The sequence below is a fragment of the Scyliorhinus canicula genome, chromosome 1, assembly GCF_902713615.1.
Source record: "Scyliorhinus canicula chromosome 1, sScyCan1.1, whole genome shotgun sequence".
In the NCBI taxonomy this organism is placed as follows: domain Eukaryota; kingdom Metazoa; phylum Chordata; class Chondrichthyes; order Carcharhiniformes; family Scyliorhinidae; genus Scyliorhinus; species Scyliorhinus canicula.
In genome coordinates this window covers 239,862,305-239,889,111 of record NC_052146.1, presented here as the reverse complement: position 1 = coordinate 239,889,111, position 26,807 = coordinate 239,862,305, and the positions used below count along the sequence as shown (strand labels likewise).

General features: G+C 43.3%; 1 protein-coding gene across 4 annotated transcripts in view; it reads right to left on the bottom strand.

Annotated features, from left to right (window-relative positions):
* Positions 1-26,807, bottom strand: part of LOC119972755 (proteasome activator complex subunit 4-like) — a 230,725-nt gene that overhangs the window by 29,634 nt on the left and 174,284 nt on the right. For all 4 annotated transcript variants that reach the window (XM_038810083.1, XM_038810091.1, XM_038810102.1 and 1 more), the window contains 5 exons: positions 19,912-20,043; positions 16,417-16,625; positions 12,596-12,681; positions 11,148-11,276; positions 7,989-8,144 (listed from right to left, as the gene is read on the bottom strand). In XM_038810083.1, coding sequence (XP_038666011.1) covers positions 7,989-8,144; positions 11,148-11,276; positions 12,596-12,681; positions 16,417-16,625; positions 19,912-20,043 — 712 coding nt within the window. The remainder of the gene's footprint in view (positions 1-7,988; positions 8,145-11,147; positions 11,277-12,595; positions 12,682-16,416; positions 16,626-19,911; positions 20,044-26,807) is intronic.

The window sequence follows — 26,807 nt, the reverse complement described above, 5'->3', positions numbered from 1 at the left end:
CCTGAGCTTAAAGTTCTTTTGCTAGTTATATTTCTCCTCGAAGCACTTATCGTGCTAAACACAAAAATATATTCAGATAAGTTAAACACTCAGACAAAGATAGTATCACAAATCACCATCTACCAAAAAATTGGCACTTCACAATTCTGCTTGTACCAATGGATAAATCAAACACATTAACCATGTTCTTTTAAATTAATTTCAAGCTCTAGAAGGAAAGCATAATTTTTGACACTAATTTCAAGTGGCAAATACAAGCTTATATCATAAAGGATGCAATTTTATTGCTATTCTCCCTGGGAAAAGTGATAAGGTAGGATTGACATCACTGATTCATGATATCATTACAACGTTAGACTATTAATGTGGTCAGGCTCCCACACCCAAGACATTTGAGTAAAATGAAAAAAACTTGGAATATTTAGAGGAACGTACGCATTATAGCAGGAATAGGCCACTCGACCCCTCAAGCCTGCTTCTCCATTCAATAAGATTATGATTGATCTGATTGTAACCTCAACTCCACATTCCCACCTATGCCCGATAACCATTCACCCTCTTGCTTATCAACAATTTATCTACCTCTACCGTAGAAATATTTAAAGGTTTCTACCATCTTTTAAGGAAGAAAATTCCAAAGAATCTATCCTCAGAGAAAAAATATTTTAAATGTATTTACAGATGCTCTGATGCAACCACAAAATTCTTGGAATCAATACCGATTCTATGTTGCTGAAAAGAGAGACATGCTGTCAATACTTTACATCTTGCATCATCAGGACAAATTCAAGAAAGCCAAATTTCAAATGAGCACAACAATTTATACCGTAAGAGAAAAGGGTGCTGATTGGTTGGCAAGTTGACTGATTGACCGAGGAATTGGCATGAAGAAAGCAACCAGGGATGGCCTACACACCTGACATCAGACCGGCACGGAAACTCATACATGACATTGCTCAATTGTGTGGTCGGCAGAGTGTGTTTTTAGACTGATGGTAGCATCCCATTATTGGAAAATGCCACTAGTGTAGCCACTGCATGGTATCAGTATGAAATGGCTTGCTTAACCTGCTAAAATTATAAAATATTTTTCCTTTCCGGGATGATTTGAGGTAGATTGGGCACTTTTCAGGTCCGAAAGTGGCAGCCTTTGGCTCATTTGCAAGTTTTCACACTACATAGCGAACAATGATCTGATCAGAATAGCTCATGGCCAGGATCCCATTTACAAAATTGCTGGTAAGGCCAATTGCTGGTTGGCTTGCAGTGGGTAGTAATGGAGAACCCATAAGCAGATTTCTCAATTAACACGTCGAGGAAAGGGAGTGTGTCAGATTGCTTTAGTTAAAAAGCGAACTTGAGCATGGGATGGACCATTTTAAGATGCGTAAGGAAATCCTTGCATGCGGTTGCAGATTCAAAGATCACTAATATACTATCTATGTTTTGGAAGTATGCATGGGGTAGTCTATCCTGATCAGATGACTGGTTACTGAGTATAGCACAAACTCACAAATGGGTCAAAGGCTGCCACTTTCGGACCAGAAAAGTGCTCTGTCTACCTCAAATTATCCTGGAATTACAAAACATCTCAAACATTTGAACAACAGGTTTAGCAAACCATTTCATATTGCAACTACAGTGGCCACACAAGTGGTATGTGACAGCAACAGGATGCTGCTGTAAATCGAAAAAGACATGCTGTCTATCACACAAGTGAGCAACGCAATGTATACATTTCAGTGCCAGTGTGATACCAGATACATACAACTCAACAATTGGCTGATTGAATCAAACAGGATATTCCTTTGGATGTTTGCAATAGGCAGAGTACAGACCCTACTCAATCAGACCACTGTTGGAAAACCCAAAACAAAAGATCTGCTGTTAGATGTGATTCCACGATTGGCAGCACTTGAGTGGGTCAACAGCTGCACTAACAACCAATTTAAGATAACTAATCAAACTTGTAAAGCAAATATTTACTTGCGAGAAGTCACATACCTTCATAAAGATGGTATTCATTACAAACAAAAGGATAATGTTTTCTTTTCGTGTCTTTTTAAAACCGCATGGGAGCTTGGGGAGCCTATGTCCCCCGTTGCTTTCTTCAAGGCAACGCCATGGACAATCAATCAGCACCCTTATCGGTGAATGTTTGAAATTTTGCATTCTTGCATTAATCTGACAAGTTCAAGCTGAAAAATCTCGACATGTCTTTCTTTTCAGCAATGTTCAAATTCTGTACTAACAGGTGACTGGATAACTGATTCAATACCTCCATACAATCAAGAATAATGGGAACAAAGCAAGGCGGTCAAATTAGGCTGTTAGCCACATCTTGGCTGAGAATTTCCTGTAAAGAAAAGGCCAGTGGTATATGCTATATATTTTGCCATTTGGTGCACTCATCTTGGTATTGGTAATTTTTCTACCAAATCTAAATAAGCCCTAATAAATAGATACCACAGGAAATGGCTTCCAAATTTATTTTTTGAATTGAGGTTCCGCTATCGTAAAGCAAATTCTAGTTATGCGGAAAGGCAAATACCGTAAAAATTGTGAAGGGAACTTGAAAAAAAACATGCATGACAATTTAAACAGACTTTTTAAAAAATGTCTTCCTTCCATCATCCTGGAAAGTGATTAGAAATGAACAGTTATTAGGGTACTACAGACAATAAATTTGGCAATTTCTAGGTGTCTTTTGTGAAGACAAATAACCAGTACACCTCAATACTAGCTAGTTGGAATAAAGCAAATACAGGCTTTGAGTATATTTGTCATTCGTAATATATAATCAAAATAAACTTACCAATTTGATGATATCACCTTCATCTGTACATCTGTACATCTGTACTCGGGGCCCGCTCCCCGCACCTAATTCACCCCCACCCGGGGGGTAAGGAGCAGGCCCCCGTCGTTCCCGGCCGCGACCTTGTCGCACCGGAAATGACGCGGAAACGGCGCTTTTCTAATGTCATCCACGCATGCGCGGGTTGCCGGTTCTAACCCGCGCATGCGCGGATGACATCAGCGCGGTGCTGTCTTTCTCCACCACCGCCCGGCAAGACGTGGCGGCTTAACCTTGCCGGGCAGCGGAGTGGAAAGAGTGCGCCCGTTTTGGACGCTGGCCCGACGATTGGTGGGCACCGATCGCGGGCCTGTCCCCTCCTGAGCACAGTCGCGGTCTCCCGTCCAAATCGGGCCCCTAGATGCCCCAAACGGGCATCTGGCGCCTGTTTCACGAATACAGCGACCAGGTGTGGTTGCTGCGTGGTGAAACGGGCGTGAAGGGCCGGCCGCTCGGTCCATCGGGCTCAGAGAATCGCCGTGAAAAACGGCGAGCGCCGGTTTTTCCCGGGGGGGGGGGGGGGGGGGGGGGGGGGGTGGGTGGGGAGAAATCGCTGGGGGCGCCAGGGGGGGCGTAAAAAATGTCGGGAGGCCCTCCCACGCCACGTGGGGAGTGGAGAATTCCGCCCTTTGTATTTCACCTAGTAACAATGACAATATAAGTGACCTGCTAATGGGAAAAAAAGCTGAAGATTATAAAGCTGTGTTAATTAAACTTGATAATAAGGGAATTGTGCATATTGCAGAAAGTAACTGCTGGGCATTTACAGCAATTTACTGTTATGATTATTAAGTTTAGGGACGGCACAAAGGTTGATGAAATTGCGGATAGCGATGAGGACGAGGACTGTCAGAGGATGCAGCAAGATATAGACCGGTTAGAGACTTGGGCGGAGAGATGGTCATCTGGTTAAATGCGAGGTAATACATTTTGGAAGGTCTAATACAGGTTGGAAATACACAGTAAATGGCAGAACCATCAAGAGTATTGACAGATAGAGGGACCTGGGTGTACAGATCCACAGATCACTGAAAGTGGCAACATAGGTGGAGAAGGTAGTCAAGAACGCATAGGGCAGGGCAGCACGGTGGCCTAGTGGTTAGCACAACCGCCTCACGGCGCTGAGGTCCCAGGTTCGATCCCGGCTCTGGGTCACTGTCCGTGTGGAGTTTGCACATTCTCCCCGTGTCTGCGTGGGTTTCGCCCCCACAACCCAAAAATGTGCAGAGTAGGTGGATTGGCCACGCTAAATTGCCCCTTAATTGGAAAAAATAATTGGCTAATCTAAATTTAAAAAAAAAAAAGAAAAAAAAAAAAAAGAACGCATAGGGCATGCTTGCCTTTATCGGGCGGGGCATTGAGTATAAAAATTAGTTCGGCCACACTTGGAATATAGTGCTCAATTCTGGTTGCCACACTACCAGAAGGATGTGGAGGCTTTGGAGAGGGTAAAGAAGATGTTGCCTGATACGAAGGGCATTAACTATGAGGAGAGGTTTGATAAACTCGTTTTGTTCTCACTGGGACGACGGAGGTTGAGGGGCGACCTAATAGAAGTCTGCAAAATTATGAGGGGCATGGACAGAGTGGATAGTCAGAAGATTTTTCCTAGGGTGGAATAGTCAATTACTAGGGTACATAGGTTTAAGATCATAAGACCATAAGACATAGGGGCAGAATTAGGCCACTCGACCCATCGAGTCTGCTCCGCCATTCAATCATGGCTGATATTTTATCATCCCCATTTTCCTGCCTTCTCCCCATATCTCCTGATCCCTTTATTAATCAAGAGTTTAAGGTTCAAGGGGTAAAGTTTAGAGGAGATGTGCAAGGGAAGTTTTTTTTCTTTTTATACAGAGGGTGGTGGATGCTTGGAACTTGCTTCCAGAGGTGGTGGGGGAGGCAGGTAAGATAGTGACGCTTAAGGGGTGTCTTGACAAATATATGAATGGGTTAGGAATAGAGGGATACGGGCCCCGGAAGTGTAAAATATTTTAGGTTAGACCACATGGTTGGCACAGGCTTGGAGGGCCAAAGGGCCTTTTCCTGTGCTGTACGTTTCATTGTTCAATTAATAACAATCTTTATTATTGTCACAAGTAGGCTTACATTAACACTGCAATGAAGTTACTGTGAAAAGCTCCAGGTCGCCACACTCCGCGCCTGTTCGAGTACACTGAGGGAGAATTCAGAATGTCCAATTCACCTAACAGCACGTCTTTCGGGACTTGTGGGAGGAAACCAGGGCACCCGGAGGAAACCCACGCAGACACGGGGAGAATGTGCAGATTCTGCATAGACAGTGACCCAAGCTGAGAATCGAACCTGGGACCCTGGCGCTGTGAAGCAACAGTGCTAACCACTGTGCTACGGGAAGATCTCAGAAATATTCTGCTGCTCAATGCTTATTGCGACAGGAATAATCATGATGCCAAATATTTCCCATTTTACTTCCTATGAAATATAAATGTAATTTAATGACATATGTAAAAGGTAACTAATTCAGAGCAAATTACTAGAAGGACTTCAAAGCTGCGAGCATATAAAAAATGTGGTTTAAAAATGGATCAGAGTCACCACAGACCTAATCACCGATGTGAATAAGAGGCCAAAAGAAGATTTGTCGATTAAAGTGTAGAGAGTTTGATGGCAAGTAACCATGAGTGTTGATGTACATTTATTTCTGGCCATAACTGTCTCTCTCAGCTACTTTTGCTTTCACTACCAAAATACATAATGTACCTTAGAACTATGTTATTTGAAACTAAAAACAAAATAAGCAATCCAGAATATATACTGCATCAATATAATGAAACCAAATTCTTGTTCGCTCTTATTTTAGTTGATTATATGGGCGGCACGGTGGCCCAGTGGTTAGTACTGCGACCTCATGGCGCAGAGGTCCCAGGTTCGATCCCGGCCCCGGGTCACTATCCGTGTGGAGTTTGCGCATTCTCCCCGTGTTTGGGTGGGTCTCACCCCCACAACTCAAAAGTTGTGCAGGCTAGGTGGATTGGTCGTGCTAAATTACCCCTTAATTGTAAAAAAAAAAATTGGGTACTCTAAATTTAAAAATAAAAATTTAGTTGATGTGACCTGGTTGGGTAGGTTCAATAATCATCGCAAGTATCCACAAAACCTACAGCAATGTACAAACAGTTTTTACACTGACCTGCTTTCCCCTCAATTTTAAATGCCATTGTTATTAACAGTAAAATGTTATTGGGCACACGCATTTACTGAGCTTGTAACGTTTAGGAAGATTTGTTTGAATCTGCAGATGGGCAGAAATTCATGCTGTTGATCAAAAGGTACAATTAATCCCCCCAATTGGTTCCTCTCAATCACATGGAAACATATTCAAAAGAAACACAAGTAGGGAGCAACGGTGACTACAGAGAGAGCAAAAACAAGGCCTGTTTAGACCCACAACCTCTAACAACTGAAAGGGCAAGGGCAGCAGAAGCATGGGATCCCCATCACCTCCAAATTGCCCACCATCCCGACTCGGAAATATATTGGGCGGAATTCAACCAAATAAATCTCGAGTGTCATTTTGGGCGGGTTTGGCAGGGTTTTTCCTGCTGGCTTTTTGGGTGAAATCCACACCGGTATTCAACCACACATTGTAATTTTTTGGGGCCTTGGGAGTTTCTCCCTGGTCTAGCCCACAGAAATGTTTTCAGCAATGGAGAGCTGAACTCACTGGCGAGATCGGCTCCTCATTGATTGGGCCACCATTTTGAAAGGGTGCCCCGATCTCCAAGTGAGCTTAAGGGTCCCCCCAAAACCCCCACCCATCGGACAATTTCACCCTCCGCACACATGGGCATTACCCCACACCCTCTTGGCGAGTAAATTATTCCTTTATTAGGATTTGATTGTTGTGTATAAAAATGGTGTAATCCAATAGTCATGCTTACATCTATGCAGTCATACCAGTGTTCTCCACAGGTAATTTATCAAACCTGCTTGAAGTATTTAAACTCATATTTTGCTAATTATCTTTATCGCACATGAAATTTATCTCAACTACTTGATAAATTATTTAATAACTATGTGTTAATAGAGTGAAAAATCCATAATTTGTGTAATCTAATCCAAATTACCTTTAGTGCATGAAAAATGACATAAATTAAGTGATTATTTTCAATTTGATGAAGTAATTATCTTTTTGTGGGTTTGATTAAAGTCATCATTGACCGAAGCAAGCACCCATCCTCTGTAAATCACTGGCCAGAGTCTCCTCAGTGATGGACAGATTCTGGTTTTGTAGGGCCACGGCAATGTTATCTGCTTATATTCGGGCATTGATGAGCAATGGCAACACTCTTCTGGTCCCACCCTGTTCCGTAATCTTAGATTACAGCTGCTGTCATCTCAAAGGCTTTAAACCAGCTTCCTGGAGGGATGACAAGTTACGCAGCTATTCTGTCATTTCCAGTGAATACTTTTGTTTGGGTTGATTATTTATTAGCAAACTATGAATGAAAAAAAATTAAAATGGATTTGGTTTCACATGGCTGACTTCCTGGTCAGGGTTCTAAACATTCAGAAGGGTGCAATCTTTCAAAATATAGAAAAGTTAAACTGTTGTAGGATCTTAAACTGGAGCTCTCATTTAGATAGAACATTATTCGCTTTCTCATGCGCAACAGCTTGCTTCGAAGGTTAGCAGTAGTTATGTGAGAAAGCCCAATATCTAGATATGTGAAAAGCTTGATCTGACAAACAGCAGTGATAACATTTATATTTTTGGTGTTGAGGGAGGCAAGTTTGCCAGGACAGCAAGTAGAACTCCATTAGAGATCCACCTGACTACCAAAACATGTCGACATCATCTCTACTTAATATCTCACTTGAAGAGTCACATCTCAACAACATATCATTCCCTCACCCCTGCTCTGTGTTAGCCTGAATTTATATGTTCAAGTTCTGGAGCTAGGCTTGAATCATTTGATTCATAGACGAGTGCTACCAATTAGGCCAAGCTGACATGCAAAGCATGGTTTCTGTACATAAACAATTCTCAACATAATACATTGTATAACTGGTGTGAATATAAGAACTAAACTACTGTTTGTAGGTTAGTCTGAATTTACCACTCTTTCTTCTGTAATCTGATTGCTCTTACCTCCAATTGCTCATCTTCCAAGAGTTTTATAACTAGCCATCTGATATCTTGGACTGCTTGTTCATTGTCCAAAAAAACGAACAGGTTGTAGAACACCATGGTTTGAACATAGGTTAGAACAGTGTATTTAGCATGCCATGAACTACTCTCTGATGTCTGTGAAAATAAAAACAAACAATTAAAATTATAAATTCAAAACACAGATTTCTGCAATTTAAATAGGCAACCAAAGTGCAAAAGTGAGTTAGCAAATTCCCTGCACATTAGTTGTCAAAATTCCTAGATGGATTGGCCATTCTCAATTGTCTATTGGTGTCCAAAGGTTAGGTGGGGTTATGGGGTTACAGGGACAGTGCGGACCCACTAGGGTGTTGTTTCAGAGGGTCAGTGTAAACCCAATGGGCGGAATGGCCTCCTTCCACACTGTAAAGATTCTATGAATTTGATATTTTACACACAATCAGTTAATTCCACAGTAATCCAAAAGTTACTGTCCCAAGTCATAACTGCAGTTATCATATCCAGTTGTGAATGGTGGTAGGCAATTCATTAAATCCCAAGAACATCAATGGTGATGGAGCCGGACAATTTAGAATTCCTTTTGAATGTAGGGCACCCAACTTCAACTGCAGCCTAACCGGTGTTTGTTTTATGGCTTTGCTCTGTGCTCTAATACCTAGGATTCTTTATACTTTTACACTATAGCTTTATTTAACCACTAAACTAAGTTTATTTAACTTTTAAAGACTGGTGTCTCTTAACTCTTAATCTTTACTCTTCAACCTTTGAAGGTATACCACGAATTGTACATTTCCACTCCTTTTCTTCAACCTCGTGCTTCTTATAATTTAGTGCAGAAAAACGCGAGGTACAAATTAATGAGTACACTTTTACAATGCCAAGATAACAAAAGTGTCAAAGAATAGAGAGGTAGCAACAGTAATAATCGGAATGTGCCTTTAAGCAGAGGATTCAAGCTGAAGAAGCCTGCTTGACAGGACATTGTGTTCTAGATTCTGTATTTTGGAGTGGAGAAACAGACTCATCGGCACAGAGTGAATCTTCGGGACCGATTTTGGAGGAAGGCGGTTCGATTGGCTAGCTGGCAACCGGTGGGTTGGCCAGAGACGATGTTCTGCCTGACAACTGTCAGTGATTGGTTTCTGCGTGATGTTTTCTGAGAGAGCTTGGCAGAAGTGATTAGACCTTAGAAGGAGAAGGGACAGTTTCTCTCTCGTTGAAACTGCTTTATTGTTCTAAAACCAGTGAGTGACACATCTTTGTTATAAACTTCAAATGAGCCTGCATCTACAGAGAAAGTGCATCAAAGATCCTTTTTTCTTTACTTATATCAATCATTTATTTCCCTCTCAACCACACTTTCCCCTCTGTGTAGTTTGTTTGTGTTGAAAGTGAGATTAGTTAGGCGGGGTAGGGAAAGGCTATTAGGTAGTTGGTTCCATTTTTCGTTCAGTTGAATTATAATACTGTAATAAAAGGTTACTTGTGTTAAAGTTACAAACCTGGTGACTGCAGTTTATTGGGCTCAGCCAAGGTCTTCAGGTAAAGAACATCCAATTTCACATGTGTTGCGACTCTGGGTCAAGTGGGCCTAGAATTGACAGCGCACTAGCCCATGGTGTCATGACAATAGCCATCTCCAAGAAGAGAGAATCTAACCATATCTACATGACATTCAATGGCATTACCATCGCCGGATCTCCCAATAACCTGGGGGGTTACCATTGATCAGAAACTGAACTGGACCAGCCATATAAATATGGTGATTACGAGAACAGGTCAGAGGCTGGGAATTCTATGGTGAGCACCTCACCTGACTCCCAAAGCCTGTCCACCATCTACAAGGTACAAGTCAGGTGAGTGATGTCAGGCTGAGTGCAGCTCCAACAACATTGAAGAAGCCCGACACCATGCAGGACAAAACAGCCCACTTGATTGACACCCTGACCACCACCTTAAATATTCACTCCCTCCACCACTTGTGCATAGTGTGGAGTGTGTACCATCTACTGCATGAACTCACCAAGGCTTCTTCAACAGCACCTTCCAAACCCACAACCTTTACTACCTAGAAGGACAAAGGCAGCAGATGCATGGGAAGACCCCCACCAGCAAGTTCCCTTCCAACCCACACCATCCTGATTTGGAACTATATCACTATTCCCTCACAGTAGGTGGGTCAAAATCCTGGAACTCCTTTCCTAACAGCGCTGTGGGTATACCTACAACTCAGACTGCAGCAGTTTGAGAGGGTAGCTCACCACCACCGTCCCAAGTGTAATTAGGGATGGCCAATAAATGCTGTCTAGCCAGTGACACCTGCAGGACATGAACAAATACATTTTCAAAAACACTGTAGGATAAATTGCAGGAGTTGAGATCAAATGATTTATATTGTTACTGCAGAGATATGAACAATGATGCCCCACCAGTCAGTGTTAGGACTATTGCATCTTATAAGATCCTAACACTAATAATAAAATATAGATTTAAAAATTCGAAGGGAAAATAAGAATACTTTAATAAGAGACACGGTAAACATTAAATTTGTTTGCAAAGACCACAGACAACTGATCCAACTTAAATCTCTGATGTCATTAATGTTCTTTGTGTAACTTTTAAAGTTAAGATCATTTTATCCATACCATTTAGAAAACTGATTTACAGATTTGGAAAATAGCACCATGCTTTTGACCAACTCTCTCACTTACAAGTCCACAACCCTCGCCTGCCTAGGAGGACAAGGATAGATAGTTCCACTCCAAGTCACACACCAACTCTGAAGGAATACTTGTTATTCCTTCAGCTTTGTTGGACCTCCATGGCTGACAGTATTGTGAGTGATTGTTCATGCACGGAAGGGGAAGTTCAAGCAGGTGGCTCAGCGTCACCTTCAGTTAGGTAATGAATGTTGGCCATGCTGGGGACATTCACGTCACAAGAAATAATTAATTTGATCCACTGGTTATCAGAAGCCAGTTTCATCTGAAGAATTCCCGTTGCATTTACCTTAATGTGTTGGATTTTTCTTTTCTTGAGAACACAGGGGTTTTGCCCTTAATAGCTAGGTTTCTTTATGGTCATTTCCTGTTGCTAAAATCTATGTTAAAAACAGACACATTAAAATACCCAATTTACCTGCTTTACAACATCTAGCACCATGAACACTTGCTGGGGATACAACAATCCCTGAGACATGAGTGATAAACACATTTTTGCATCTCTTTTAAGTTCATCATAGCTCTCATCATTTTCCACAGGAGCAATCTAAATTTAAGAAAAAAATGAAGTTTAATTTGTAGTCTCAGTTTAAATATCCAAGTAAACACAACTTAGAATGCCAATTGGGCAGATTAATTTGGCAAGAAAAATGCTGTAAATGAAATTGGTGCTTAATGTGACCAGAGAACTAAATTTCCTCCAAATGAACAGAGACAATTTTTTTTTTTTTTAATTAAAACACCACTTCAGCAAAAATTTAAGTTTGAAACCTTGAGAGGAAATTAACGTTATAAGTGATAATGTTTCCTTTTACTGTTCCGTTATGAATTGACTGAAACTAAGCAGCAGCAAAATATCAGACAGGAGAGTAAAACAGAGGGAAATAACAGCAATAGTTCAAGCAGAGTCTGCATCTGTTCAGTTAAGTTGAAGTAGTTGACACCAAATAAAGGCGAGTAGTTAAGACAGGATTTGGAGCGCCAGTATGCAGGCTGAAAAGATGAGTTTTAAAAAATAAATTTAGAGTACCCAATTCATTTTTCCAATTAAGGGGCAATTTAGCGTGGCCAATTCACCTAGCCGGCACATCTTTTTGGGTTGTCGGGGCAAAATCCACGCAGACACAGGGAGAATGTGCAAACTCCACACGAACAGTGACCCAGAGCCGGGATAGAACCTGGGACTTCGGCGCCGTGAGACAGCAGGGCTAACCCACTGCGCCACCGTGCTGCCCTTGAAAAAATGAGTTTGATATTTCATTGCATTCAGTCTAGATTACATTGGGAAAGGAATGGTCACAGATACAATGGGAAAAATGGGTGGAATTTCTTGACTGGCAGTACCTTTAGGGTGGCACAGTGGCTAGCACTGCTGCCTCACAGCTCCAGGGTCCGGGTTCAATTCCGGCCTCGGGTGACTGTGTGGAGTTTGCACTTTCTCCCCGCGTGTTCGTGGATTTCCTCCGGGTACTCCGGTTTCCTCCCACAGTCCAAAGATGTGCAGGTTAAGTAGATTGGCCATGCTAAATTGCCCTTTAGTGTCCAAAAGGTTGTGTAGGGTTACTAGGTTACAGGGATAGGGTGGAGGTGTGGGATTAACTAAGATACTCTTTCCAAGTGCTGGTGCAGATCTGATGGGCCAAATGGCCTCCTTTTTGCACTGTAAATTCTATGACCTTGTACTTCCATATGGGAAAAAGGGCATTGCCAGAGAGAGGCTATCTGCTCTTTGGCAGCGGAGACAAGAAAACAGATACATTTTAAGTTAAATGCCATCTGTCCTGTATAATTTCAAGATGGTCAAACCATATTCTTAAATATGTTAAGTAAATTAGAACTTAATACAAACACGAAGACTACACAGACCTTGAATAAAAGTGGCATAAGATGGAGTTGCTCAGCAACTGCTGTCGAGAATGTCCTTCCTGCACTTGCCATTAACCACTTCAACACTATGCAGCAAAACAAAGCATGTCATTGGTTAGGATGGCAATATCTTCACTGTTTTCATTGACATCTTAATTTTACATAAGAGAGTAATAAAAAAGTACATGCTCCACTTCAATAAAGCAAATTTTAAAAATATTTATCAGAAGTAAAAATAAGCCTGTCTTGTTAAATAGTGCAAATACACATGCAACCTTTGGAACAAAGTATGAAATTGATTTAAAAAATGCCTCGCTACAAGAACTACTGAGATTACCTACTTATTCAAACAATAGTATTTGATCAAGATTAAGCAATATTGTTTATCATAGCGATCAAACTGTAAATGCAAAAATACTCGATGTCCCATGTACCTGACATAAAGGCTTGGGCATTCTAAACGCAAATGTAGTTTTCGCACCACTATAATTGAACAAATTTATGAAATCACTCGACTACATCATTGACATTTTGAGGTAAAAGGTATTACACACATACTGAAAGGTACAAGTCCCATGGGTAGAATATTTGTGATGTTGTTTACTTGTTACTTTACGAAACCCAAATAATTACTTGGTTCTTTCCCATCCTGATCATTTCACTCAAATGCTATGATGATTTTTTTGCTCTACCTCCCACACGGGATTTTGAATATTTGTCTAAGATACATGTATTTATTTATCTTTTTGTCCTGGAAACCTTCCTTCCGCTCCCCACCACCGGGAGTGGATTTGCAATTCTTGTAGAAATTATTGGTGTACTCTTGTCAAGGAGAGTATTCCGCATGTACAGCAAAGAGAGACAGAACGGTTTAGGGACAGAATTCCAGAATTTAGGGTCCAGGAAGCTGAAGACATGGCCATTACGGTGGAGCAATTAAAATCGGGGTGCTCAAGAGATTAAATGGAAGGGTACAGTTGTCACAGAGGGTTGTAGGACTGGAGGAAATTATAGAGCTAGGGATGCTGTGGAGGATATTCAATGTCCAATTTTGTTTAGTAATGGTCCTTCAAAGCCGTGGGGCATTTTACTGCATTAAATACTCTTGGAATTCTCTACCCTAGAGAACTGTGCGGGCTCAGGTCACTGAATATGTTCATGAGAGAGATATTTAGATTTCTATATGCTAAAGATATCAAGGGATATGGGGAAATGCGGGAATATATCGTTGAGGTAGTTGAATGGCAGCAAGGCAGCAGTGTTCTAATGGAGGCAAATAATGATAGCTTCTATTTGCTTAAGAAACTTTAACTCATTTATTACAATTTTAGACAGAGGAGGGACTGAAGCCAAGGACAAAGAATGTATGCTGAGAAATACTATTAACAGTGAGGAAGCATCAAGAAAGATCATTGTTTGTCCTTCTGTCATGTGAGAGTACCTTTAAGAAATGGGTGTTTACTACTGCAGTGATGTCGGCGAGTGGGTGGAGCTGGGCTGTCTGTCAGCTTTTTACTTTTGTTTTAGGCTGTTTGCTGCAGGGTGTGTTTTAGTTTTGTTTTCAGTGTTGGAGCTGAAGCTAGACAGAGCTGGTGTACTGTTGATCTCTCTGCCATGAAAAGACTATCTCTTGATCATTTGGTGTATTCAGAATTATAAATGTTCTCAGTAGCGAATGTAAACCTAATGTGCTTCTGTTAAAAGGTGTTTCCTTTGTCTTCTGGCTGTTGTTTGGGAAGTTAATAATTACTCAGTGTTGTATTCTTTGGGGGTTGTATTTGAATTGATGGTTGCTAAGATGTTCACTGTATGTTTTAAAAAGGTTAACTTGAGTTCATAGAATAAACACGGTTTTGCTTTAAAAAATACCTTTCCATTTCTGCTGTACCACACCTGTAGAGTGGGCCGTGTGCTCCCCATACCACAATCTATTAGAAGTTGTGGGTCAGGTGAACTCCATGATACACTTTGGGTTCTCTAAACCCTGACCTATAAGACTTCAGTATTGAAGACCATCTTCATTTGCCAACCAGGCGTTGAGATGTGTGGGTGCAAAGGTGGCTAATGCGTCCTATCTTAGCATGAAACGTTCGACAACGCCACAGGTAGGTAGTTGGGGGTACTGTCCTCATGGTTTTTATGTGCCTTGCACTCGTTTTGAATCAATACTATCCGCTGTTCCTTGTATGCTGATGTACAATTGGCAATTACACTTCTCCAGCCCGAGGAGTCCTGGGCAAGGGTCTCCCATGATGCAGTGTCAATTTTGAAGTCCTCGAGGGAGACTTTCAGGGTACCTTCTGGTCGCCATGGGACTGTGCTTCATTCTGCAGTTCACTGTAGAAGATTTGCTTAGAGTCGGTTGTCAAGCATTCTGGTGACATGTCTAGCACATTGGAGCAGTTTTTGTCATAACATTGTGAAGATGCTGACCATGTCAGTTCTCCCAAGGAACTTTATATCTGGGTCTTTGTCTTCCCACTTTATGTTGAGAAGCTTACACTGGCAGCCAAAGTAGAAGCGCTTGATTTTCTTTGCGTGTCGCTGGCAGACATTCTAGATATCTCACACAGACATCTCACTTATGTAGAGAAAGTGGAGAGGATGACTGCTCTGTAGGCCTTCAGCTGGGTTTTAAGGCTCATTCCTCTACATTCCCTGAATGATGAAATCTTCCGAAAGCTAAAGTTGGCATGGCTGGTGAAAAGGGGAGGAGAACACGAGGCCTAGAAAGAGCTAAAAAGAATAGCTAGAAGTAGGATGAAAGCAAAATGCTGAGGATGCTGGAAATCTGAAATAAAATGAGTTAACTCTATTTCTCTCTCCACAAATGTTGCCAAACCACTGGGTTTTTCCATCACTTTATTTTTATTGTAGCTAGAAGCAGGAGTTTGGGTGAAGTGCAATGTTCCCTTGAAGCTGTGTGCACGTACATCATACACAAATCATGGTAATGCTCTACAGGCTGTTTACAAACTGCCTCCTTACAACCTGTGTGCAACTGCACAAAAGGATTATGGGCATATTGAAATAAACAGGCCACGATTAAGAAAGAAAATGTAAAGGGAGGACTGGTGCAGAGTAGTAGCTAAAATGTGCAGGCAAGTGGATATAGAGCAAGAATTTAGATGGACTAGTAGATATTTATGGATAGTGGTAAGGAAATCATTGAATAGGAGCTGATACTGATGTTTCGGCAGTTTGTTTCCGGTCTCTCTCAACACGATTTGTTGGGTGGGCTTACGAACCAGCTACGTTTATCAAATGGGTCCTAAAAGAAGCACAGAATTGGCACTCTAACACAATCAGCATTTGTTGCTGGTGGCCACGAGCATGCCCAAATGCAGAAACAATGGGCATTGGCTATCTGTTAAATTCAACCACAGATCAGGCATAGAGCACTGTTGAATTTAAGCCCAATTATGTTTGACATCGTCCCGTTCATCAATCTTCAGATATCACATAATGTTTAATACAATGACAATTTAAAAGATATTAATGGGCAGTGTCACAGTAAATTACAGAAAAATTCTCCAGGAACAGAAAAGATTCACAATGTCTATAGCCTGCTTGTGGTACACTGAAGTAACTCATGCAATGTCTGCCTAAAGATTAGTCTTTGCAGCCTTCAACAGGGACAGCTTCACTTTCGCTGAATAATATTGTTCACATATTGTATATAGCTCAACTCAAATAAACATTTAATCATCCAACATGTCGTGTTTAAAAGGGGATAGGCAAGGTTTACCAATTCTCCATCTTAGCAATTCCAACTATACTTCACCCAGTAAATTACTGATAGAAGATTGCCTACCGCCTACCTGTTTTCAGAAGTTTAATAGCCTGGGTCCTTTCATCTTGTTCCCCAACACCATTTTCCTCAACAATGTGATTTTGTATCTCTTCATCAATTTCCATAAGTGGCTTAAGTTGCACTAAGATACGACTGGTGAATTCAGAGACATTTGGTGACAGAGTTGGATTTGAATTTGGTAGGGTGATGTCTATCATGAATAAGTACGTTAGAACGCTATGGAAAGAACATTTGAGAAGTAAAATTAATAAAGGAATGTGTTACAAAATTGTCACAAATTATATGCATCATAACAAACTTCTTGAATTTCAGTGGTATTTAACAAGTTAAAGGATTTTACAACCACAAATGAAGAGCAGTTGGAACCCAAATTGGTTCGGGTTTATTTTTGATAAAACAGCCAACGATTCAATGTTGACCCATTTTGGTAGCAGTAATTAAAATTCATTCAGCACATGCATGACTTGATATGTTATAAAATTTGAGCAGTAGTTTAAGATGCGCAGTTACATTGCCCCATTTATGCCTTGGGCAAAAGTCACCATAACAAATTCCAGCACTCCCTGGCATAACTCCTTGAGTTGCCCTTTCAGTGTCTCCTGAAGTTGTCTACATCTTTCATTTTGACCTGCTTTATTCAACCGCTTCCATAATACAAAAATCACTAAACTTCGCTAAGCCAATCATTAACTTGCAGCAATTGTCATACTGTGCAACTATAGGGAGAGGACGTACACAAGGCCCTGGCTTTGCTCGAATAGCACCTATGTTTTCCGACAGCTGAAATTATCAGTTCAAATATAGCAATACAAATTGACATCTTTTACACGGGCCTTATGGTCCAATGATTCTGGCTAGAGGTCTCCCCTCGACCTGTCTCAGATCAGGTCACCAGCCCTCCCTTACTTGTCACATTTCATGTTTATTTGGTTGTGGGGAAAAAATCCGACTTTGCTTGCTATTCTGCTCTTCTATTTTTGCTGTTCTTCAGTTTTAACTAATAATATTATTCATTACATTTTAACCTCTCCTAATACCCATATTTTCTTCATGTTACCAAGACAAAATAGCCTCTTAAGTTCAACGGTAAAACAGAACATATCTATATGTATACATGTTCTTGAGATTATATGGTGGCAGTATTCCAACTGACAGACTTTCTACACAATTAGTGAATATACTGGGGAATCCTCCCGAACACCAACCAAATACCCCAACAAATTGCAGGTATATTTTTCCACCTTGAAAATGTTGCACATTTGTAGGAATCATTTCAGAGAACTATTTTTTTTAATAAGAGTCATATGGATCAAAATATTTGATGCTAAATATTTGGTCTGTAATTAATTAGATGATTACTATCCACCATGGTAGCATTGTGGATAGCACAATTGCTTCACAGCTCCAGGGTCCCAGGTTCAATTCCGGCTTGGGTCACTGTCTGTGCGGAGTCTGCACATCCTCCCCGTGTGTGCGTGGGTTTCCTCCGGGTCCTCCGGTTTCCTCCCACAGTCCAAAGATGTGCGGGCTAGGTGGATTGGCCATGCTAAATTGCCCTTAGTGTCGGGTGGGATTACTGGGTTATGGGGATAGGGTGGAGGTGTTGACCTTGGGTAGGGTGTTCTTTCCAAGAGCCGGTGCAGACTCGATGGGCTGAATGGCCTCCTTCTGCACTGTAAATTCTATGATATTAGAATGTGACATTAGTGGTAGAAGGATAGGACGCTGCTTAAGCCTGCTGCTTCCCACAGCAGAGAGATATAGAGACAAAATACAGACAGATAAATGGAAAGGGAGGAGGAAGGGAAAGCAGCAAGAGAAAAGGAAGGAGCAATGGGAGAGAAAGATAAAGAAGGGGAGAAGGATACAGGCAAAAAATAAATAGGTGAGTGCTCCACAGAAGGAGAGGAAAAGGTGGAGAGTAAGGGAAGGGGTGCTGTTCTCAAAATTAATTCCTGGCATGTGAGAATCACTGGCGTGACAATAGCTGCTCAGAGCAATGGTGAGCCTTCAAGCATTTTGAAGCAACTGAATGCATTACTTGGCCACTTCAGAAAGCAGTTAAGCAACAGCCTCGTTGGTTTGGGACTGGAGACTGAAAGATGCCAGACCAGCTAAGAATGACAGGTTTCAACATTTGCATGGTCACTTTTAATGATGCCAGTGATTTATTAAAACTCAAATCAAATTCTTAAACAATTAGCCTCCCATTGACCATGAGTAACACCATGGATGTCTGTCAATAAATGCTTATTAAAATGATTCCTTTCACAGAATTATGTTAGCATCACAATGCTATCAAAAAGTACAGCTTCATTTCAAATGATCATGGTAAATTATGAACTAGACACATCCTGGCCTTGTCTTCAGTAAAGGTGGCTGTAGGATTCATAATACCTCTTAAAACTTACTCAAAGGTAGGAAAAATAAATCAAATCCACAACTGTGTATAAGAACATAAGAACTAGGAGCAGGAGTAGACCATCTGGCCCCTTGAGCCTGCTCCGCCATTCAATGAGATCATGGCTGATCTTTTGTAGACTCAGCTCCACTTTCCGGCCCAAACACCATAACCCTTAATCCCTTTATTCTTCAAAAAACTATCTATCTTTATCTTAAAAACATCTAATGTAGGAGCCTCAACTGCTTCACTGGGCAAGGAATTCCATAGATTCACAACCCTTTGAGTGAAGAAGTTCCTCCTAAACTCAGTCCTAAATCTACTTCCCCTTATTTTGAGGCTATGCACCCTAGTTCTGCTTTCACCCGCCAGTGGAAACAACCTGCCCGCATCTATCCATCTATTCCCTTCATAATTTTATACGTTTCTATAAGATCCCCCTCATCCTTCTAAATTCCAACGAGTACAGTCCCAGTTTACTCAACCTCTCCTCGTAATCCAACCCCTTCAGCTCTGGGATTAACCTAGTGAATCTCCTGCACACCCTCCAGCGCCAGTACGTCCTTTCTCAGGTAAGGAGACCAAAACTGAACACAATACTCCAGGTGTGGCCTCACTAACACTTTATACAATTGCAGCATAACCTCCCTTGTCTTAAACTCCACCCTCTAGCAATGAAGGACAAAATTCCATTTGCCTTCTTAATCACCTATTGTACCTGTAAACCAACTTTTTGCGACTCATGCACTAGTGCACCCAGGTCTCTCTGCACAGCAGCATGTTTTAATATTTTATCATTTAAATAATAATCCCTTTTGCTGTTATTCGTACCAAAATGGATAACCTTACATTTGTCAACATTGTATTCCATCTGCCAGACCCAAGCCCATTCACTTAACCTATCCAAATCCCTCCGCAGACTTCCAGTATCCTCTGCACTTTTTGCTTTACCACTCATCTTAGTGTCGTCTGCAAACTTGGACACATTGCCCTTGGTCCCCAACTCCAAACCATCTATGCAAGTGTATATATACACTTATTAACAAAAGGATATTGAAATGTTTTCAAATACTACTAAGTAAAATCTCAATAAGCACTCACCTTCCTATCCTTTCTCGCACATTTTTGTAGACCTGTGTGAGTTTGGGCTCAAGGTACTGAAGGAGTCTATGCATCAGTTCAGGTACTCTCCATTCTTGCTGCGCCAAACCACCCTGTAAAACGTATAGTCGGCTAACAACAAAAGACAAAGAATGTGAATTGGTAAATGATATGCATTTCTTGCAGATCAAGGTGAACGAGGCCATGACCGTTTCTTTATAAATATTACAGACATGATCATCCTCATTCCTTCACTTTTGTTCATCTTTGATATCATAGAATCATCATAGAATCATCACTCCGAGGCCCCGACCGTAGAGCTCCTGGCGGAGAGGAAAGAGTTACAAAATAACTTTGATCTGCTCTCCACTAGGAAAGCAGTGCTTCAACTCCGCCAGGCACGTGGGTCCCTATACGAACACGGAGACAAAGCCAGCCACCTGCTGGCACACCAGCTGAGAAAGCAGGCAGCCACCAGAGAACTTGCATAAATCAGGGATACTAGAGGCACATTAGAAACAGAGCCAGAAAAGATCAACAAAGCCTTTCAGGGGCTTTTACCAAGGGCTGTACACCTCAGAGCCCCCAATGGGGGAGTCCAGGATGAAACGGTTCCTTGATGGACTGGACATACCAGTCATGGGGGGAGGGCAGGAAACGGGGCCTGGAAGCACCATTAGCACTGGGAGAGATCATGGACAGCATTAGCTCCATGCAGGTGGGGAAGGCGCCGAGACCAGACGGGTTCCCGGCGGAGTTCTACAAAAAATTTGTGACAGCACTGGTCCCGCACCTGCGGGAGATGTTCACAGACTCGCTGGCTAAGGGCACTCTGCCACCCACGCTAGCACAGGCCTCTATCCCGCTGATACCTAAGAAAGATAAAGACCCAACGGAATGTGGGTCATACAGACCCATCTTAGTGCTGAAGGCAGATGCCAAAATACTAGCCAAGATTCTAGCCAAAAGGCTAGAGGACTGCATGTCAGAGGTAGTCGCAGAAGACCAGACGGGCTTTGTCAAAGGTAGACAGCTTACCTCCAACATTAGGCGCCTGCTGAACGTGATAATGACCCCATCTGGGGAGAGAACACCAGAGGTGATCGTCTCCCTAGACGCAGAAAAGGTCTTCGACAAGAGTTGAGTGGAAATACCTCAGAGGTACTGGAGCGGTTCAGGCTTGGAACAGAATGCACATCCTGGGTAAAACTCCTATACAACGCTCCCATGGCATGCGTACGGACAAATAACACCAACTCCCGATACTTCCAGCTGAACCTGGGCACAGACAAGGATGCCCACTGTCCCCGCTGCTGTTCGCTCTCACAATCGAGCCACTAGCAATTGCACTCAGAGCAGCAAAAAGCTGGAGGGGGATCCAAAGGGGCTGCAGAGAGCACAGAGTCTCACTCTATACGGATGACCTGCTCCTCTACATTTCGGACCCACAAAGCAGCATGGACGGAATCATCGCGCTCCTGAAAGAGTTTGGCGCCTTCTCGGGCTACAAACTCAACATGAGCAAAAGCGTGATCTTCCCGGTCACCCACAAGTAGGTGGAGCAGCACTAAGGGGATTGCCGTTTAAACAAGCCCGACACAAATTCCGCTACCTGGGGATCCAAATAGCCCATGACTGGAAAGGGATCCACAAATGGAACCTCACTAGTCTGACGGAGGAAGGAAAAATGACCCGCAAATATGGAACACACTCCCACTCTCCCTCGCGGGGAGAGTCCAGACGATCAAAATGAAGGTGCTGCCCAGGTACCTCTTCCGATCCAGATCCATCCCGATCTACATCCCCAAGGCCTTTTTCAAAGCAGTAGACAAATTAATCATGGCGTTCGTAAGGGGGGGGGGGGGGGGGGGGCAAAGAATGCTAGGATCCCAAAGAAGGTCTTACAAAAAACAAAATCAAGGGGAGGGCTAGCCCTCCCAAACCTACAATTCTACCACTGGGCGGCGGCAGGCAAGCGAATAAGGGGATGGATCAAGGAGCCAGAAGCCAAGTGGGTGCACGCGGAAGAGGCAGAGAGGGAAGGCACTCTGCATGTGAAAATTGAAGTATATTCAAGCAATCAGGGAGGAGCTATTATGCAATCCATCATCCTTCCTTATTAGCTCAAACATAATGGAGAAAATTTAAAGTCTCCACAATTTGAATATCATCAATTAGTTTGGAACATAGGTGGCAAAACATTATTTGTCTTGACCTTTCGGAAGAAGACACTTATACCACCAGGAGAATTTGCATTAACCCTATAGCTGGTTTATATTTAATATCAGGAGAAATCCACTGCATGTTGATTAAAACTGTGACCCCAGGACATTTGCAAAAACACCTTAACTTTTTTCCTGGCAGCCTCTGTCTTCTTGAGGACTAAGAGACTAGTATATCTTACAACCCATTTAGTTGCACATTATCTGTACTAAGTTTTCCCGCTGTGTTGGTGCCAAATGAAAAATAGCTACCGAGCTGTTTTTGGCAGATGTTTTTTGCTTCTACCTATGCATAGTATTAAAGTTCCACTAACGTCACCAAAATGATGCTTCCTTGAAAGGAAGAGGGATCCATTTGCGGAAAGCAATTTAGTTCAGACTTTCCCCAAGATAAATGACTTTCTGAAGACTTTAGACTACCGAATTTCAGGAACTACTATTGGGCAGCGAACATAGCAATGATCTGGAAGTGGGTAGTGGGGGAGTGGTCAGTGTGGGAGCGGGTGGAGAGTCACGTAGGGGCACAAGTTTAGTGGCACTGGTAAAGGCACCTCTGCCGTTCTGCCTTCTTCCCATAACCCCTGATCCCCTTATTGATCAAGAACCTATCTATCTTGTCTTAAAGACACTCAGTGATTTGGCCTCTACAGCCTTCTGCGGCTAAGAGTCATTCTTGTGAACCTCCTCTGAACCCTTTCCAAGGCCAGCACATCCTTTCACGATACGAGGCCCAAAACTGCTCACAATACTCCAAATGGGGTCTGACCAGAGCCGTATACAGCCTCAGAAGTACATCCCTGGTCTTGTATTCTCACCCTTTCGACGTGAATGCTAACACTGCATTTGCTTCCTTTGCCTCCTGCACGTTAACCTTAAGAGAATCATGAACAAGGACTCGCAAGTCCCTTTGTGCTTCTGATTTCCTAAGCATCTCCCCATTTAGAAAATAGTTGTTCGGGCGGTGAAATCCCCCCGAGTAAAGAAGGTGCTACTGGAGTGGGCACGTGATTGGGGGGGGACTGGCCCTGTTGGGTAGTAAATATAGCCATGGTTAAGTGTTCGTGGGGGATGGGTCGTGTGGGAATGGATGGAGGCTGCTTCTTGTAAGGGCACGAGCTTAGGTGCATGGTTGACGGCACCTCTCCTGTTCATGCCGGCCAGGTACTCCACGAGCCCGGTGGTGGTGGTGGAGGGTGTGGAGACCTATTTGTGGGGAGCAGCTACCCAAGCTTAAAGGAACTGGAAGAAGAGTATGAGCTGCCCAGCAGGAATGGGTTCCTGTAATTACAGGTACGGGATTATGTTAGGATGCAGGTGTTATCCTTTCCTGACCTGCCGCCCCCAGGGCTCCAAGACAAGGTGGTGGTGAAAACAGGAGTTGGCAGTCAGAGATTTATAAGGAATTGATGGATTGGGAGGGTGCCCCAATGGGGAAAGTTAAGCGGAAGTGTGAGATGGAAGCTGGGCTATGGGAGGAGGCTCTGAGGAGAGTGAGCCCATCTAATTTGTGTGCTAGGCTTAGCCTCATTGAATTTAAAGTAGTTCATAGGGCGCATATGACGATGACCAGCATGGGCAGGTTCTTTGAGGTGGTAGAGGATAACAATAATAATAGTTATTAGTGTCACAAGTATGCTTGTACTAACATAATGAAGTTACTGTAAAAGTCCCCTAGTTGCCACACTCTGGCACCTGTTCGGGTACACTGAGGGAGAATTCAGAATGTCCAAATCACCTAACAGCACGTCTTTCGGGATTCGTGGCAGGAAACCGGAGCACCCGGAGGAAACCCACGCTGACACGGGGAGAACGTGCAGACTCTGCACAGGCAGTGACCCAAGCATAAATCGAACCCGGATCCCTGGCGCTGTGAAGCAACAGTGCTAACCACTGTGCTACCAGAGGGCCCTGCCACAGAGGCAGAAAGGGGGTTGGCACTCCCGAACCTGCTGCACTACTATTGGGCAGCAAATGTGGAGTGGGTCAGGATGGAGAAGGAGTCTTGTAGGGGTTCCAGTCGGAGGGCTATGGCGACGGCCCGGGAAGCCCGGTAGTACAGTTGACGGGCAGGGCGTGGAATCAGCTGCGGAGACACTTTAAGTTGGATGGGATGCCGGGGGGAGATGGATGAGATGTACGGGCAGTGGAGGGAGGCGGGGCTGACAAAGTCTTGTACTTGGAAGGGAAGTTTACAGGTCTGGAGGAGTTGCTGGAGAGGTTTGAGCTGCAGAGCGGGAGTGAATTTAGATATATGCAGATGAGGGACTTTGCGCGGAAGTAGTGGAGGGCCTTTCCCAGGTTGCCAGAGTACACCTCACTGGAGTAACTGTTGCTCCCAGATGAATTGGGAGAGGATAGGATTACGGTTATATGCAGATGGTGAGGGAATAACAAACGGGAGGAGGAGCGGGACAGGGTAAGGAAATAGGCTGGGGCTGTGGTGTGAGCCGATGCATAGGGTGAATTCAAACTCCCCCTGCGCGAGGATGAGCTTGATTCAGTTCAAGGTGGTGCACAGGGCATATATGACCCGGGCGTGGATGAGTGGGTTCTTCCAAGGGGTGGCTGATGAGTGTGAGAAGTGTGGGCGGGGGCTGGCAAATCATGCCCACATGTTTTGGGTTTGCAAGAAGCTGGAGAGATACTGAGAAGCGGTGTTTGGGACATTATCTAAGGTTCTGGGGATGGAGGTCAGGCCGAACCCAATGGTGGTGATCCCTGGGATATAGAAGTGCAGGAGCTGCTGGATGGGAAGAGGGCTGATGTTATGGCCTTCGCCTCTCTAATTGCCTAGCAAAAGATCTTGCTAAATTGGAGGAGGTTGGATACGCCACCATGGGTGATGGCCTGGCTGGTGGACGTCTACGATTTCCTCTAGTTGGAAAAGATTAAATTTGAGTTAAAGTGGTCAGCGAAGGGCTTTGAGACATGGTGGGGTTTGTTCATGACAACGTTTGATAAACCGTTTGTCGTGGGGCGGGGGAGTAGGTAAAAAAAAAGGGGAAAATTGTACGAACTGTGGACTGAGAGTCTGTGGAGTGTGTTTTTGTATATGTTGTTTTTTTTAAAAACTCATGTTTGGAATAAAATCCTCCACTAAAAAATATTCATCAGAAGTAACGGAGAGAATATTCTCAAGCATATGTTACAATTCATGCAATTTACATATGCTGAATACCTCATTAGTTTCATATTAGCTTATTGTTACAATAAAATGATCAAGGGGTCAAGTACTTTGTCACTCAAAATGTGATTCTGTGAAGTGTTCAACTGTGCTTCAGAGAAATAAACAATATAACGTAAGGAAATAGCTCATTGAATGACAGAGCAGACTCAATGGATTGAATGGCATACTTCTGCTCCCCTGTTTATAGTCTTACGGTCTACGTATTAACTCAAATAGAACAGTACTACAGGGGAGGCAAACAGGTACATATTGGAATGCTAGTACACAATTCCATGAAAGGCTCTTTGGGTTTTACAAAGGAGCAGAGAGTACAGAAACAAAGTCAGTATATTAAAATTCATACAAGGCAATGGCCAGTACACAGCTCTGGTGTGCGTGCAAATTTAAATGCCCCATTATAAAAAGGATTGTAACGTTATGTATGTTGAGTATATCAGAACCACAGCTATGAGGAGAGGTTTAAGTGGGAGTAATTCGATGATCTGCTCCTCTATATCTCGGACCCACAAAGCAGCATGGACGGAATCATCGCGCTCCTGAAAGAGTTTGGAGCCTTCTCGGGCTACAAACTCAACATGAGCAAAAGTGAGATCTTCCCATTACACCCGCAAGGGGGGGGGGGGGGCAGCACTAAAGGGGCTGCCGTTCAAACAAACCCGACATAAATTCCGCTACCTGGGGATCCAAATAGCCCATGACTGGAAAGGGATCCACAAATGGAACCTCACCAGCCTGACGGAGGAAGTTAAAAAGGACCTGCAAAGATGGAACACACTCCCGCTCTCCCTCGCGGGGAGAGTTCAGACGATCAAAATGAACGTACTGCCCAGGTTCCTCTTCCTGTTTAGATCCATTCCGATCTACATCCCCAAGGCCTTTTTCAAAGCGCTGGACAAACTCATCATGGCGTTCGTATGGGGGGGTAAAAATGCTAGGATCCCAAAGAAGGTCTTACAAAAAACAAAAACCAGGGGAGGGTTAGCCCTCCCGAATCTACAATTCTACCACTGGGCAGCAACAGCCGAGCGAGTAAGGGGATGGATCCAGGAGCCAGAAGCTGAGTGGGTGCGTGCGGAGGAGGCCTCCTGCATGGGAACCTCCCTCCGGGCCCTCGCCACGGCAGCACTCCCATCCCCACCCAAAAAACACTCCAGCAGCCCAGTGGTGACAGCCACCCTCCAATCCTGGAACCAACTGCGGCAGCAACTTGGCCTGACCAAAATGTCGAACAGGGCTCCCATCTGCAACAACCATAGGTTCAAACCAGCACTGACCGACGCCACCTTCAAAAGGTGGAGGCAGGACGGGGGGACACTGACAGTCAGGGACCTATACACGGACGACAGGATCGCAACACTGGACGAACTGACAGAGAAATTTCAGCTAGCTGGGGGGAACGAGCTACGGTACCTGCAGCTCAAAAACTTCCTACGAAAGGAGACAAGGACGTACCCACAACCGCCACGACAGACACTACTGGAAGACCT